Below are 12,947 nucleotides of genomic sequence, written 5' to 3'. Positions count from 1 at the left end.
AGCCCCCTTCAGGCTAATCAGTCTCTCGCTGTCCTACTCCGCCACCTGGATCTTCTGCTATGAGTCCCGGTAATTCAGCCAGTCAGCGCTGTCCGGCCACGTGCCGCTGCTACAGCCAGGAGCATTCTGCACCTGCGCAATAGTGCTGCGCAGGTGTAGTACGCTCCTGGCGGCGGAGTGTGTGCATGCAAACTAAGACTGGCTCAAGTACCTGAACTCATAGCAGAAGATCCAGGTGGCGGAGGAGGACAGCGAGGGACTGATTAGCCTGAAGGGGGCTGGAGGAAGCCCCAGGTATGTATAAAACTTAATTTCATCTGTCTCAGGTTTACTTTGTTACTCAGTAGTACTATGCTCAGTAGTACTATATACTCTACATATGCCCTCCCCACAGAGCTGCAGAGAATCCACTGAGAATGTTGTGCACATTGAACACAGAGGTGTTGTCTATCCTCTATCGCCCATAAACCTGGTTCAGATTGTGCATGAAGAATGTGTAAGAGGAAGAATCCCCTCATTCTCCTGCAGAGTACCTGCACATCATTCTTACATGTACCCACAGTTACATTGCCTAGGGCCTGATAGATGTTCTTTGTTCCGGTCTGTACCTTTTACAAGTACTCTTACCAAGGACTAGTTTTAGTCTATGACTAAAGGGAGTAAATATGGCATATGTATGTCTACATATCCTCACTTCAGTTGTCTTTTAAAATTCCTAAGCGTTGGCAGTTAAGAGATGAATTTTATGTTACATACTTTCAATCAACAAGATTGTAATATGTAAATTAGAGGAGTCGGAGGATTTTTGTACCGACTCCACAGCCCTGCTTTGGAATTATCTACTACCACACCGAGAGTTTCACCCTTACATAATGTTATTTTTAGGTTACATTTTTATATGCTGCAGAAATTATAGCAATGTCCATTGTCTCGTCAGTTTGTTCCCATCTTATTGCCTGATGAAGCGGGCTGTGCCTGCGAAACCAGGGCTGTGGAGTCGGAGTCGTGCAATTTTGGGTGCCTGGAGTCGGAGTCGGGAAAAATGCACCGACTCCGACTCCTAATGAATTTGTAACTGTAATTAAAATAGAAAATATGATAAAATGTTCTATTTCTCAGATAAGAATCATTAAAAATAATGTATATATACAGTATATATACAGTAATAGCTGTGCTTAGTCCACAAAAATGAAATAAACCAATCAAAATTAGTTACTTGTGCTGCTTCATTAAAGCAGTCCCCGTATTTTTAAGGTCAGATATACATATCTGATTGTGACTGTATATATGATGTGTACACAGGAATCTCTTATATATACTAAATAACATCTATGCTGTAAGAATAAAGCCTGATGTGTAGCCGTGTCACTAATAGAGATGGTCAATGAGATGGAAATAATTCTGCATTGATGCTGATTTATGCAAATGTATGCACTCCCTTTGCTGATGAAATCAAATAATTTGATATGTAGTTAAAATTTGGTTTGGTGACTACAAATTAAAGGGTACCTGAGACGGATAAAAAGTAAAGTTTTATACATACCTGGGGCTTCCTCCAGCACCCTTCAGGCTAATCAGTCCCTCGCTGTCCTCCACCACCCGGATTTTCTGCTATGAGTCCTGGTAATTCAGCCAGTCAGCGCTGTCCGGCCGTATGCCGCTCCCACAGCCAGGAACATTCTGCACCTGCGCAATAGTGCTGCACAGGTGTAGTATGCTCCTGGCGGCGGAGTGTGTGCATGCGCACTACGCCCGGCTGGCTCAAGTACCTGGACTCATAGCAGAAGATCCAGGTGGCGGAGGAGGACAGCGAGGGACTGATTATCCTGAAGGCGGCTGGAGGAAGCCCCAGGTATGTATAAAACTTTAATTTCATCTGTCTCAGGTTTACTTTGTTACACAGTAGTACTATACTCTACATACAGTATGCACTCTCCACAGAGCTGCATGGAATCCACTGAGAATGTTGTGCACATTGAACACAGAGGTGTGGTCTATCACCCATAAACCTTATTCAGATTGCGCATGAAGAATGTGTAATAGAGGAAGAATCTCCTCATTCCCCTGCAGAGTACCTGCACATCACTCTTACATGCACCCACACTTACATTGCCTAGGGCCTGATAGATGTTCTTTGTTCCGGTCTGTACCTTTTACAAGTACTCTTACCAAGGACTAGTTTTAGTCTAAAGGGAATAAATATAGTAGTCTACATATCCTTCTCACTTCAGTTGTCTTGTAAAATTCCTAAGCGTTGGCAGTTAAGAGACGAATTTCATGTTACATACTTTTAATCAACAAAATTGTAATATGCAAATTAGAGGAGTCGGAGGAATCCTAAACTGAGGAGTCGGAGTCGGTGGATTTTTGGACCGACTCCACAGCCCTGTGCGAAACGCGTTGCATCCTTGGGGTACTATACAAATAAAGGTTTATAATTAATCAGACAGTGCCTCTGTTCTCTTACTGTCATACACACATGGGTGATGTCACCAACGATCAGGTGAGGCCACTGCTATTAGGTGATGCCAGTGCCATTAGCAGCTTTCAGGAAGACTAGTTCTATGACTTCACTCCTTAGTGAGTCACCATGATTGAGAATCCAGCCTGCACATTAGTGACAATTTACAGACTCCACAGGGAAGATTTTTACAGCAGGAATGTGCAGCACACGTGTGTGTGTGTGTGTGTGTGTGTGTGTGTGTGTGTGTGTGTGTGTGTGTGTGTGTGTGTGTGTGTGTGTGTGTGTGTGTGTGTGTTAACTACCCACAAAAAAAACAAAAACACACAAGTGTCCCCCATAAATCACAGCCGCGCTGTCGACATGCAGCGCGTCGCAGCGGGCTGTATTTACCTATGTACTGTCAGTCTCGCCCCTTCCCCGCCTCCTGCATAGCTCCGGTCCCCACCCACGTCCCTTCCCTCCCCGCTGATTGGAGGGAAGAGACGCGGGCGGGGGCAGGAGCTATGCAGGAGGCGGGGGAGCTGCAGCTCTGCCTCTCAGCGCGTCTCCGCCCGCCCCTCTGTCTTCCTTCACTGAGAGGGGCGGGCGGAGACGCGCTGAGAGGCAGAGCTGCAGCTGAAAGCTCTGCCTCTCACGGAAGCGCTCCCAGGATTGCCCCCCAGGGAGTTGGGGGGATTTAGTTAGATTACAGCTGCGGTGATGCAGCATTTTAGTTAGGGCAGTAATGTTAGAGGATTTTATAATAAAAAGATGATTTTTTTAACCTCCCTGGCGGTAAGCCCGTGCTGAGCATGGGCTATGCCGCCGGAAGGCACAGCTCAGGCCCCGCTGGGCCGATTTGCATTTTTTTTTGCTACACGCAGCTAGCACTTTGCTAGCTGCGTGTGCAATGCGATCACCGCCGCTACCCGCCGATCCGCCGCTATTCATCGCCAATCAGTGCCAGGCAGCGCTGTGGGGTGGATCGGAGTCCCCTTTGACGTCAATTAAGTCATCCCGCCCGTCGCCGTGGCGACAGGGGAAGCTCTCCAGGAGATCCGGTTCTTTGGGGCTGGGGGGATGCCGCTGAGCAGCGGGGATCATGTAGCGAGACCATGTCTCGCTACATGAAAAAGAAATTTTTTTTTTCTTAAACAGATTTGCTGCCCCCTGGCGGATTTTTAGCAAACCGCCAGGAGGGTTAATAGAATTCAGAGTCTCTTTAAGCCTAGGAAAAAAACAAAACAAAAAGTTTTACTCACCTGGGGCTTCTACTAGCCCCCTGCAGCTGTCCTGTGCCCTCGCAGTTACGATCGGATCCTCCTGTCCCCCACTGCCAGCTACTTTCACTTCGCCCACAGGCCAGACAAACCTGGCCATGCGTAGCCTTCTACACGTTCCCGTCCACAATAGCGACGTGCACAGGGCGCTATGACGGGAACGCATAGAAGGAGACGCGTGGCCAGGCCTGCGAAGTAAGCCTGTCCGCTGAAAATGACAGTAGCTGGCGGCGGGGGACAGGAGGATCCAATCGTGACCGCGAGGGCACGGGACAGCTGCAGGGGAATGGTAGAAGCCTCAGGTGAGTAAAACTGATTTTTTTTTTTTTTTTGCTTAGGCTTATGGATCCCTTTAAGGGTGCATATACAAGCACACTTACACAATTGTGAATAGATCACATTGTCGGCTGGAAAACACCAGATTCAGGGCAGATGGCCCCCTACTGGTCAATAACCACCTAACGTGTGAAAAGTTTAAAGAGTAACTGTCAGGCTACAAAAGCTAATTTAAACCTCTATTCTCCTGTGTTAAACAGTTTAGAAGGAAGCCAAAAAGGCATTACTGAAGATAAAAATCTCTCTTACATTTGATGTGTGCTTATCAGCAAAGCTGTTATTCCCAAGCTCTTAAGAAGACGCAAGCCGCATACCATACTGCAAAGCATTCTGGGGCTCTCCCCTCGGCTGCTAATGAGACGTTACAGGGCCAAGTAACAATAGCATGTAACTCAGTCCAGCGCACAGCACTGATAAATCTCCTGGCAGAGTACACTGCAGGAGTCCGCTATTGTTCCTAGCCACATGGCTAATTAATATTCACTGCACACTAGTGTTATTCAGTACGAGCTTTTCTGTGATCAGGAAGCAGGGAGGACATGACGACACATTTGGCTTCATAGGAGACAGACAAACATGGAACCTGCCATGAGCTGTCAGGAGCATCATTCTCTGCATATACTATATAAAAATTCTGTGAAATCCAATCGTGGACAGTGAAATGCATATGTAATGTAAGTACAGCCTATATTTAGCTACTGATATATGTGTTTATTTTCTCCGAGACCTTATACCTAACAGCTCCTCTTTAAAAAAGGGAACTGTGCACCTGTTTCATTAAAAAAAAAAAAAGACCACTTTACTTACGGTAAAGTCTTTTCCAGTAGTCATGAGGACAGCACCCCTGGATGAGACTTGTCTCCCTCCCCACTGTGGACAGGAAACTGTTAAAAGAAGAATTTGCATAAGCAATAGGCAGCCACATATAAGATACTACACCTGCCACAGTACCTCAGTTAATAAAAAGATGACACGGACATTTAATGATGCTTACACAAACTTATTTCTCTTTCCTACCCAAATAAGGGCGGGTTGCAGGGGTGCTGTCCTCATGACTACTGGAAAAGACTTTACCGTAAGTAAAGTGGTCTTTCCCAGAACGTCATTTCGGACAGCACCCCTGGATGAGACGATATACAAGAGTTAAAACCTTAGGGTGGGACCACAGCTTGCAAAACTTTCCTTCTGAAGGATAAACCTGCAGAGACAGATACATTAAGGCAATAGTGCTTTACAAACGTATTGTGACTTGACCAGGTCGCAGCTCTGCAAATCTGATCTATAGAGGCCCCTGCCCTCTCTGCCCAAGAAGTCGAAATTCCTCTTGTGGAATGAGCCATGATAGAATTGAATTGCTCCCCCTGTGTCTGATATGCTAATGAAATAGCCCAAACAAATGTATACCGTAATCTGTGTAGGATTTAATTAAGGAAGATTTCTCCCAATTAATGATCCAACCTAGATCTTGTAGTAAGACTACTGTCGTAACAATCTGATCTCTTACCGAATTGGGAGATGTCCCCCAAAACAGAAAATCAAGGTAACCCAAAATGTTAACCTTTCTCTGTCTAAGTGTAGCCAGAACCCCAGACATTACCTTCATAAACAACCCTGGAGCTGAGGATAATCCGAAGGGCAAAGCATTAAACTGATACATTCTTACCTCTTCCTCCATCTGGATGGCAAACCTTAAGTATTATTGAGAAGACAGATGTATCGGTATTTGAAGATACGCATCTTTTCAGTCTAGAAAGGCTAGGAAATCGTCCTTCTGTAAGAGATGAATAATAGATCAAATCCATCCTGAATTTTCTGTATTTTACCTTCTGGTTTAGACTCTTTAAATTTAGTATGAACTGATAATTTCCCTGTAGCTCCTTTACTAGAAAAAACACAGGGCAATAGAATCCCTGTCCTCTGACATTTCGGTACTTCTCGAATTACCCTTTTTTTTTTCTAAACAGGGAAAGGACTTTCGATTGTAGGGCTGAAAACTTTATTTGGTCCTGCAAGCGGGGAGTAATGCAAAAGCTCTTAAAAGGAGGCTGGCTGAACTCTATTCTGTATCCCTCCAAAAAAAAAAACACCTTAAGGGCTCTTTCCCACTAAGACGTTGCGTTAGATGCGACGCTAAGGTCACATAACGTGCCCCCAACGCAACGCATGTGAGCTTTGAAGTTGGATGCTATTTAGAGCCACGTTATGCGTCTCCTGATGGGTCTGTGATGCGTACTTTTTGACGCATACTATCGGACGAAAACGGCGCATGCGGCAAAAGACTTGAGAGCACGTGATCGGAAAACTCCGCATCACGTGGTCCTGCCAGCCAATAAGCGGCCGCTCCAGGAAGTTACACTGCAGTGCATATTAATTAGTCATGTGGCTGGCCACAACAGCGGACTCTCCCCTCCTCTCCTGCAAGAAAAAACAAAAAAACACACATTATTGAGCATATGCAAACAGTCTAATGCGGCTAAAACCGTGTATAACGCACAGCATGATGCACTTTCTTTAAACGTCCAGCGTTAGAGTGTAACACAACGTGGGCACTGTGAACAGCCCATTGATTTGTCATTACTGTGAGCTGGGCTGCGTTACAAGCTGCTCTAACCTGCGCCCGTAACGTCCCACTGTGAAAGAAGCCTAAATAACCAATATTTTGTGCACTGTAGTTGCCATGTTTTGAAATTTGCAATTCTCCATCTCACTGGAATACTAGCGTCATTGCTTATCTGACTTCTTGGTAAAAGTGAAGTTGGACTTAGGGCCGGTTCACATTACAAACGCGGACGGCCACGCATGCGGAACGCAACGCGTACGAACGCACGCCATCCGTGTTTGCATGCGTTGCGTGGCTGATCCCATCACTGAAAAGTGAATGGGACAGCCGCGCGTTTTTGCTAAATCTGCGTGCAGCATGCGTTCCCGGACCGCACAGGTCCGGAACGCATGCAGTGTGAACATCAGACAGTGCACTCTGTGCACTGTCTGATGTCGTGCGTGTTGGCCTTCTGCACGCGTTTCCAAAACGCAGCTGGAAACGTGTGCAGTTTGAACAGGCCCTTAGGCTTCTGTGACTTCTAGAGAGCCCATCTCCTGCCCTTAGAGGACTAGGGATCTGACTTATTCTTAGAAGGAGGGACGAAAGGACCGTTTACTTTGAAAAGGTCCTTTCTTAAAGGAATACTATCGATACCCAAGTGTTCTAAAATGACAATGTACAAATAATGTCTAAGTTGCTGTGTAAACATTTTCCTACCTTTCATGTTAAATATCAGAGGCAAAAGCTGTAATTTACTGAGGGTAGGATTAGCTATATTGGGACAAATCAATTGCAGAAGGGGTGTCTACTTCAATGCACAGCCAGAGTTGCATATCGGACTACAGAAAGCAAATATCAAACAAACTCTGAAAGCAAAAAACAGTATGAAAAGCTGTAACAATTAGTTACATTTCCTCTGCTCTCTACAGACACTTCAGTCCGAAACAGGACACAGAAGCTGCAGCTGTTCTCTCTGTCACACACAGTTACACAGAGTTATCTGATCAAGTGTGAGGGGAATTTCCCCTTTCCTCATGGCTCAGAGTCAGTTTTGTCAGTAAAGTTTGAAAGCATTTTGATAACAGTAAACAAAGAGGTTGCTACTAAAATGTATACACCAGTACTTAGCAACACTTCCCAACAATTCCTGTGTCAATTGAAAATATGTGAATCGATAGAATTCCTTTAACAGGAATACTTTTTTTTTTTTTTTTTTAATGTGTGTCTGCCGTTCTGTTTAGAGGGTTGTCTAACTGACTCAAACAGCAGACCCCCTTCACAAGGTACACCACATAACTTGATTTTGAAGAATTGTCATCATTCCAAGTTTTTACCCATACACCTCTTCTGGCTGAATTAACTAATGCCGTAGTTCTGGCCATAAGTTTAACCGTATCATCTGAAGCGTCCACTAGATAATTGGAAGCATTCCAAACTTTAGGGAAATCATTCAAAATTTCCCAGAAATCCTCAAAAAAAAGTAGGTCAGTTTTGTTTGATACCCTTGAAAAATATGAATCTAATTTAGGCGGGGTTCCCCAAAACCCTGATCTTCAGGAGAAAAAACAACATTTAGATAATGATCTGGGCCAAAAAAAAAAACTTTTCCTAGATTATCCCACTCCTTAATCCTAATCTTAAGAGTAGAATGGACTGGAATAAGGCGAGAATGAGGATCCGCCAAACTCTCATACATTTGATCCAAAGGTGTCAAAGATTTCTGCTCAGACTTAATACCTATTAGTAAGTCTTTCATTAATTCAGGAAAAAAACATTGCGGTTAGGGCTCTTTTCCACTATGAAATGCGATCGCAACCGCATTTGCGATCCCAATCGCACTTCAATTTCCACTATGCGATTGCGCTACTATACTTATAGTACAGCTCAATTGCATACAATGCAGGAGGATGACGATTGTGCTTTGTCCAAATCGCATCGCAATCAGATTGCACTAATGGAAATTGCTGCTGCAGTTTCCATTGGTTTAACGTACCTCGTGATCAGAATCAAATCGTAACTCGCAGAGTAATGAAAAAAAGGCCCTTAGTCAGTTTTACTCAAATCTTCCTCCTAGTTTGATACATTTTCTCTGTGCAGAGAGAGTTACTATAAAGGAGGCAGCCCCAGCATTCCTTTACATGTGCATTTTTGTTTAAATTGCCTCTCCTTGCCCTGAATCTGTCTAGTTCTTTTAAACAATCTATTTAATTGCTGCAGCTTAGAAGAACTTCAAGAATGTTACACATGCAGGCTTTCTAATGTGAAATTTATCTGAAAACAGGTACCCAAGGGGTTAAAAACACAGCCTGGGTATTCTGGGATGCAGTTTGTTCTGCTCTCACTGCAGCTGCCTGGGAGGTCTGTCTCTCCATTAGCTTGCCTGTTATGGCTGGCTTATCGCCTTCTCTAAACAGCCAGGGTTTCTCTGCTCACATTTGCCTGCTTTAATTTTTATGAATTAACCTTCAGTGACCTGTGTTGTGATAATCTCCGCACAAGTTGTTAATTTCCCGCACCTGCTCAGGAATTATAGATTTTCATGCGGACACAGGTTTTATGAATGCACACTTTACTAAATGGTGGGTAAAGTCAGCTGTTTTGAGCATTACCGCATGCAGGAATGCTCAATAAATAGAGGCCTATGTCTCTTGGAAGCAGGAGGCATAGTTAGAGGTGCAGACAACATAGGAGATGATGGATTAGCTATAACAGGTAGATAAGCCATAGCAGTACTAGTCCCAGGCCCATCTGAAGCAGCTGAGGCGGTAGAAGCAATAGCAGAATCTTTAATTTCCTATTGCTGTGGGCCTTCTCTGTACAATACTGGCACAATTTCCATTCAGAGTTGCCAATCCATGCTGACTGGACTGAGTAGAAGATTTTTCAGACTTTTCAACCTTCTCAGTCTTATGTCTTTTGGGGTATAAAACATAATAAACGATAGCCAGCCATTAGACAAATCCCTCTATACATAACATACATCCAGCCAAGCAGAAGAAACATAATCACATCTACTTGCCAGAGAGGGATCCTGGGCAGATTCAGCAGATTGTGCAGGAGCTGACCCAGAGGCGTCCTCCATGATCCCAGCCACAAACCAGAGTGCATCATGGACTCTACAAACTTATACCTGTGCTGCTGATTTGATGCAGCTGATCCAATTATGCATGCGGCCCCTGCCGGCTAAGCATATGCTTAATCAGCTTCTTACCTTAAGGAATCAGCTGTATGCCGATTCCTAATCACCGCCGCAGCCCCTGCCGCCCGGCTCAGACTTCAGATCACGCGGGACGCCAGCGCGTGACTACCTCCGGTTCAACTGGAAGTGAACTCTCTCCAATGCACGCACCTGCGCGCATAAAGTTGCTGCCTCCGATGGAGAAGCCTCCTCCACGCTGCAGGGCTCCGACTGTTCACTGAACAGTGCTGCTTGGAGCCCTGGAAACCGCTGCCCCTGCCGCCTGACATGGATGGCACTCCTGGAGACCTCTCCCATGCATCCCGTCCGGGACAGGAAACTAAACTGAGGTACTGTGGCAGGTGTAGTATCTTATATGTGGCTGCCTATTGCTTATGCAAATTCTTCTTTTAACAGTTTCCTGTCCACAGTGGGGAGGGAGACAAGTCTCATCCAGGGGTGCTGTCCGAAATGACGTTCTGGGAAAATCTCTTTAAGGCTATGGAATTCTGGGAACTAATTTTGATTTAGGGACCATTTACATAAAACTGTTAATCTTTAGTTTAAGTTCAGATTTGCTTTAAATATCCTATCACTGCTACTCACTGCTCTAAGGCAAGTTTATTAGGCCATTTTTTGCAGAAGCGTCTAAGCTGCCATTGAAACCTCATAGCCAAAAAGTCCCCAAAAACATTGATTACAGACGCAAAAAAATGAAAATGAAACCTAAAATATGCAGTAAGCACTACAACCAGAGAGCTAGCAGAAAGGCAGCAGTTACCTTTGATAAAGCAATATAATACACACCAGGAAGTTTATGAATTCAACTGTAGTGCACATAATACACAATGTACCACAAAGCATGTCATCCTTTGTCAAGTAGGCAAAGTGGCATACTGGTTTTGACCTGGCACAAGGTATCTGGGATATTCTCCAAAACCTCAATACTGCTAGATGTTTCTTGGCACCTAAGTACCAATCACTGCCTGGCGTAAAGGTATTCATAGTCAATCATTTCAGGTCAACTGACCATTTGAAGAACAAATAGTTCATGCTGTCTAACAGGTGACCATTAATGCAAAAAATTGCTTTACAGTCAAGCAAGACAGGTACTTGCTAGCCTCCGATCTGAAGATAGATCTTTACAGCTACCTTTATCGTAACTTAACCTTTGCACCTTCACAGACACATAATTTGATACTTTTCACATGGATTCCAGTTCTGCTGCAGGAAATTCCACCACTCAGAAGGCACAGCAACCCAGTGCTACTCCAGGCAATGCTGGGACAGCATAACAGCCTATAACCATTACAGGACTTTAGCACTGCAGTAGACAATGCTAAAGTTATTAGTGCATAAGACTCTGGTGCAGGGACCCGGCCCTGCGGCAGGCGATGCCCCGGCTGGTAGGGACCCGGCCCTGCGGCAGGCGATGTCCCGGCTGGTAGGGACCCGGCCCTGCGGCAGGCGATGCCCCGGCTGGTAGGGACCTGGCCCTGCGGCAGGCGATGCCCCGGCTGGTAGGGACCCGGCCCTGCGGCAGGCGATGCCCCGGCTGGTAGGGACCCGGCCCTGCGGCAGGCGATGCCTCGGCTGGTAGGGACCCGGCCCTGCGGCAGGCGATGCCCCGGCTGGAAGGGCCCAGTGCTGCGACAAGCCATGCCACGGCTGGAAGGGCCCAGTGCTGCGGCAAGCCATGCCACGGCTGGAAGGGCCCAGTGCTGCGGCAAGCCATGCCACGGCTGGAAGGGCCCAGTGCTGCGGCAAGCCATGCCACGGCTGGAAGGGCCCAGTGCTGCGGCAAGCCATGCCACGGCTGGAAGGGCCCAGTGCTGCGGCAAGCCATGCCACAGCTGGAAGGGCCCAGTGCTGCGGCAAGCTATGCCACAGCTGGAAGGGCCCAGTGCTGCGGCAAGCCATGCCACAGCTGGAAGGGCCCAGTGCTGCGGCAACCCATGCCACAGCTGGAAGGACCAGTCCTGCAGCAAGCAATGCAACACCTGGGAGGGCTTAGAACCCCAGTGCTGCTGCAGGCGCTATCAAAATCTGTGAGCGCTTAGAAGAACCCTAGTGCTGCTGCAGACATGCCACACCTGGGAGGGCTTAGAAGAACCCCAGTGCTGCTACAGGAGATGCCACAGAAGAACCCCAGTGCTGCTGCAGGTGATGCTACAGCTGGGAGGGCCCCGGTGCTACTGCGGGTGATGCCATTACTGGGGAGGGAGGAGGGCAGTGGTGCTGTAGGCGATGACACACCTGGAAGCGCTTAGAAGAACCCCAGTGCTGCTGTAGGTGATGCTACAGCTGGGAGGGTCCCAGTGGTGCTGCAGGCGATGCCACACCTGGGAGGGCTTAGAAGAGCCTCAGTGCTGCGGCAGGTGATTCGCACAGAAGGCCTAGGATCTCTATCGTCATGCGCCAAATGCTGATTAGCTCAGCTTTATGTCGGCTGTGCAATAACTGGAGCTCTGCCAGAAGCTCTCGGTAATGATATGTATGTAAGGGAAGTGCAGAATTGCACCCGGCAGCATCACATTACAGCTGGACATATGCAGAGAGAGTATTCGGTACGTCAGCGCAGCAGCTACTAGAATACTCCTCTCCACAAACGATGAGAGGCCGGAATATCACAGCCTGTTCTGTCACCTCACACTTGCAGCTGCCCCCCCCCCCCCCCGCTCACATCCACGCTCTGCTCACCAGCTGGTTGCTGCTCCTGTTATCTCCGTCCGCCATTGTACCTCCGCCTCACCCAACAAGCTCCCCTAACGATCTATCACACGCCAATGCCTGCAGTGTTCACCAAGCTGTACTTATATAGCGACTCCCAGCATGCTCTGCGACACCAGGCCTGACAGGGAACCTGGGCGCATGCGTGCGGGGATTGGCTCACTCAAGCGCAAACGTCGCCATGACAGCCAATAAGCGCTCGCTGCCCAATAACACGATACTAGTTCAGATTTGAATCGCAAAAAAAAAGTCGGATCGCGATTGGCTGTCCCACTGCTAGTATAAACAAGTGGCAGCAGACGAGGGGGAGAGGTAGTCTCATCAGACTGCAATTATTTGAAATTTGAAAGGCAAAATAAAATAATACAGTAGCAGCTCTTTGTTCCTTCCAATAGGAATTTAAAACCTAACTGTATTGAATTTCCCTCTTTTTGCACT

General features: G+C 46.7%; 1 protein-coding gene across 1 annotated transcript in view; it reads right to left on the bottom strand.

Annotated features, from left to right (window-relative positions):
* The window catches only part of ARL6IP1 (ADP ribosylation factor like GTPase 6 interacting protein 1), a 49,367-nt gene extending 36,744 nt beyond the window's left edge, over positions 1–12,623 (bottom strand). Inside the window, exon 1 of the mRNA XM_068246855.1 lies at positions 12,480–12,623. Within this exon, the coding sequence (XP_068102956.1) occupies positions 12,480–12,515 (36 nt within the window). The 5' untranslated portion in view covers positions 12,516–12,623. The remainder of the gene's footprint in view (positions 1–12,479) is intronic.
* Positions 12,624–12,947: the final 324 nt, after the last annotated feature.

Source organism: Hyperolius riggenbachi, chromosome 7 (assembly GCF_040937935.1).
Source record: "Hyperolius riggenbachi isolate aHypRig1 chromosome 7, aHypRig1.pri, whole genome shotgun sequence".
Classification (NCBI taxonomy): domain Eukaryota; kingdom Metazoa; phylum Chordata; class Amphibia; order Anura; family Hyperoliidae; genus Hyperolius; species Hyperolius riggenbachi.
The sequence above is the reverse complement of the archived record's forward strand: the minus strand, read 5'-3'. Positions and strand labels throughout refer to the sequence as shown.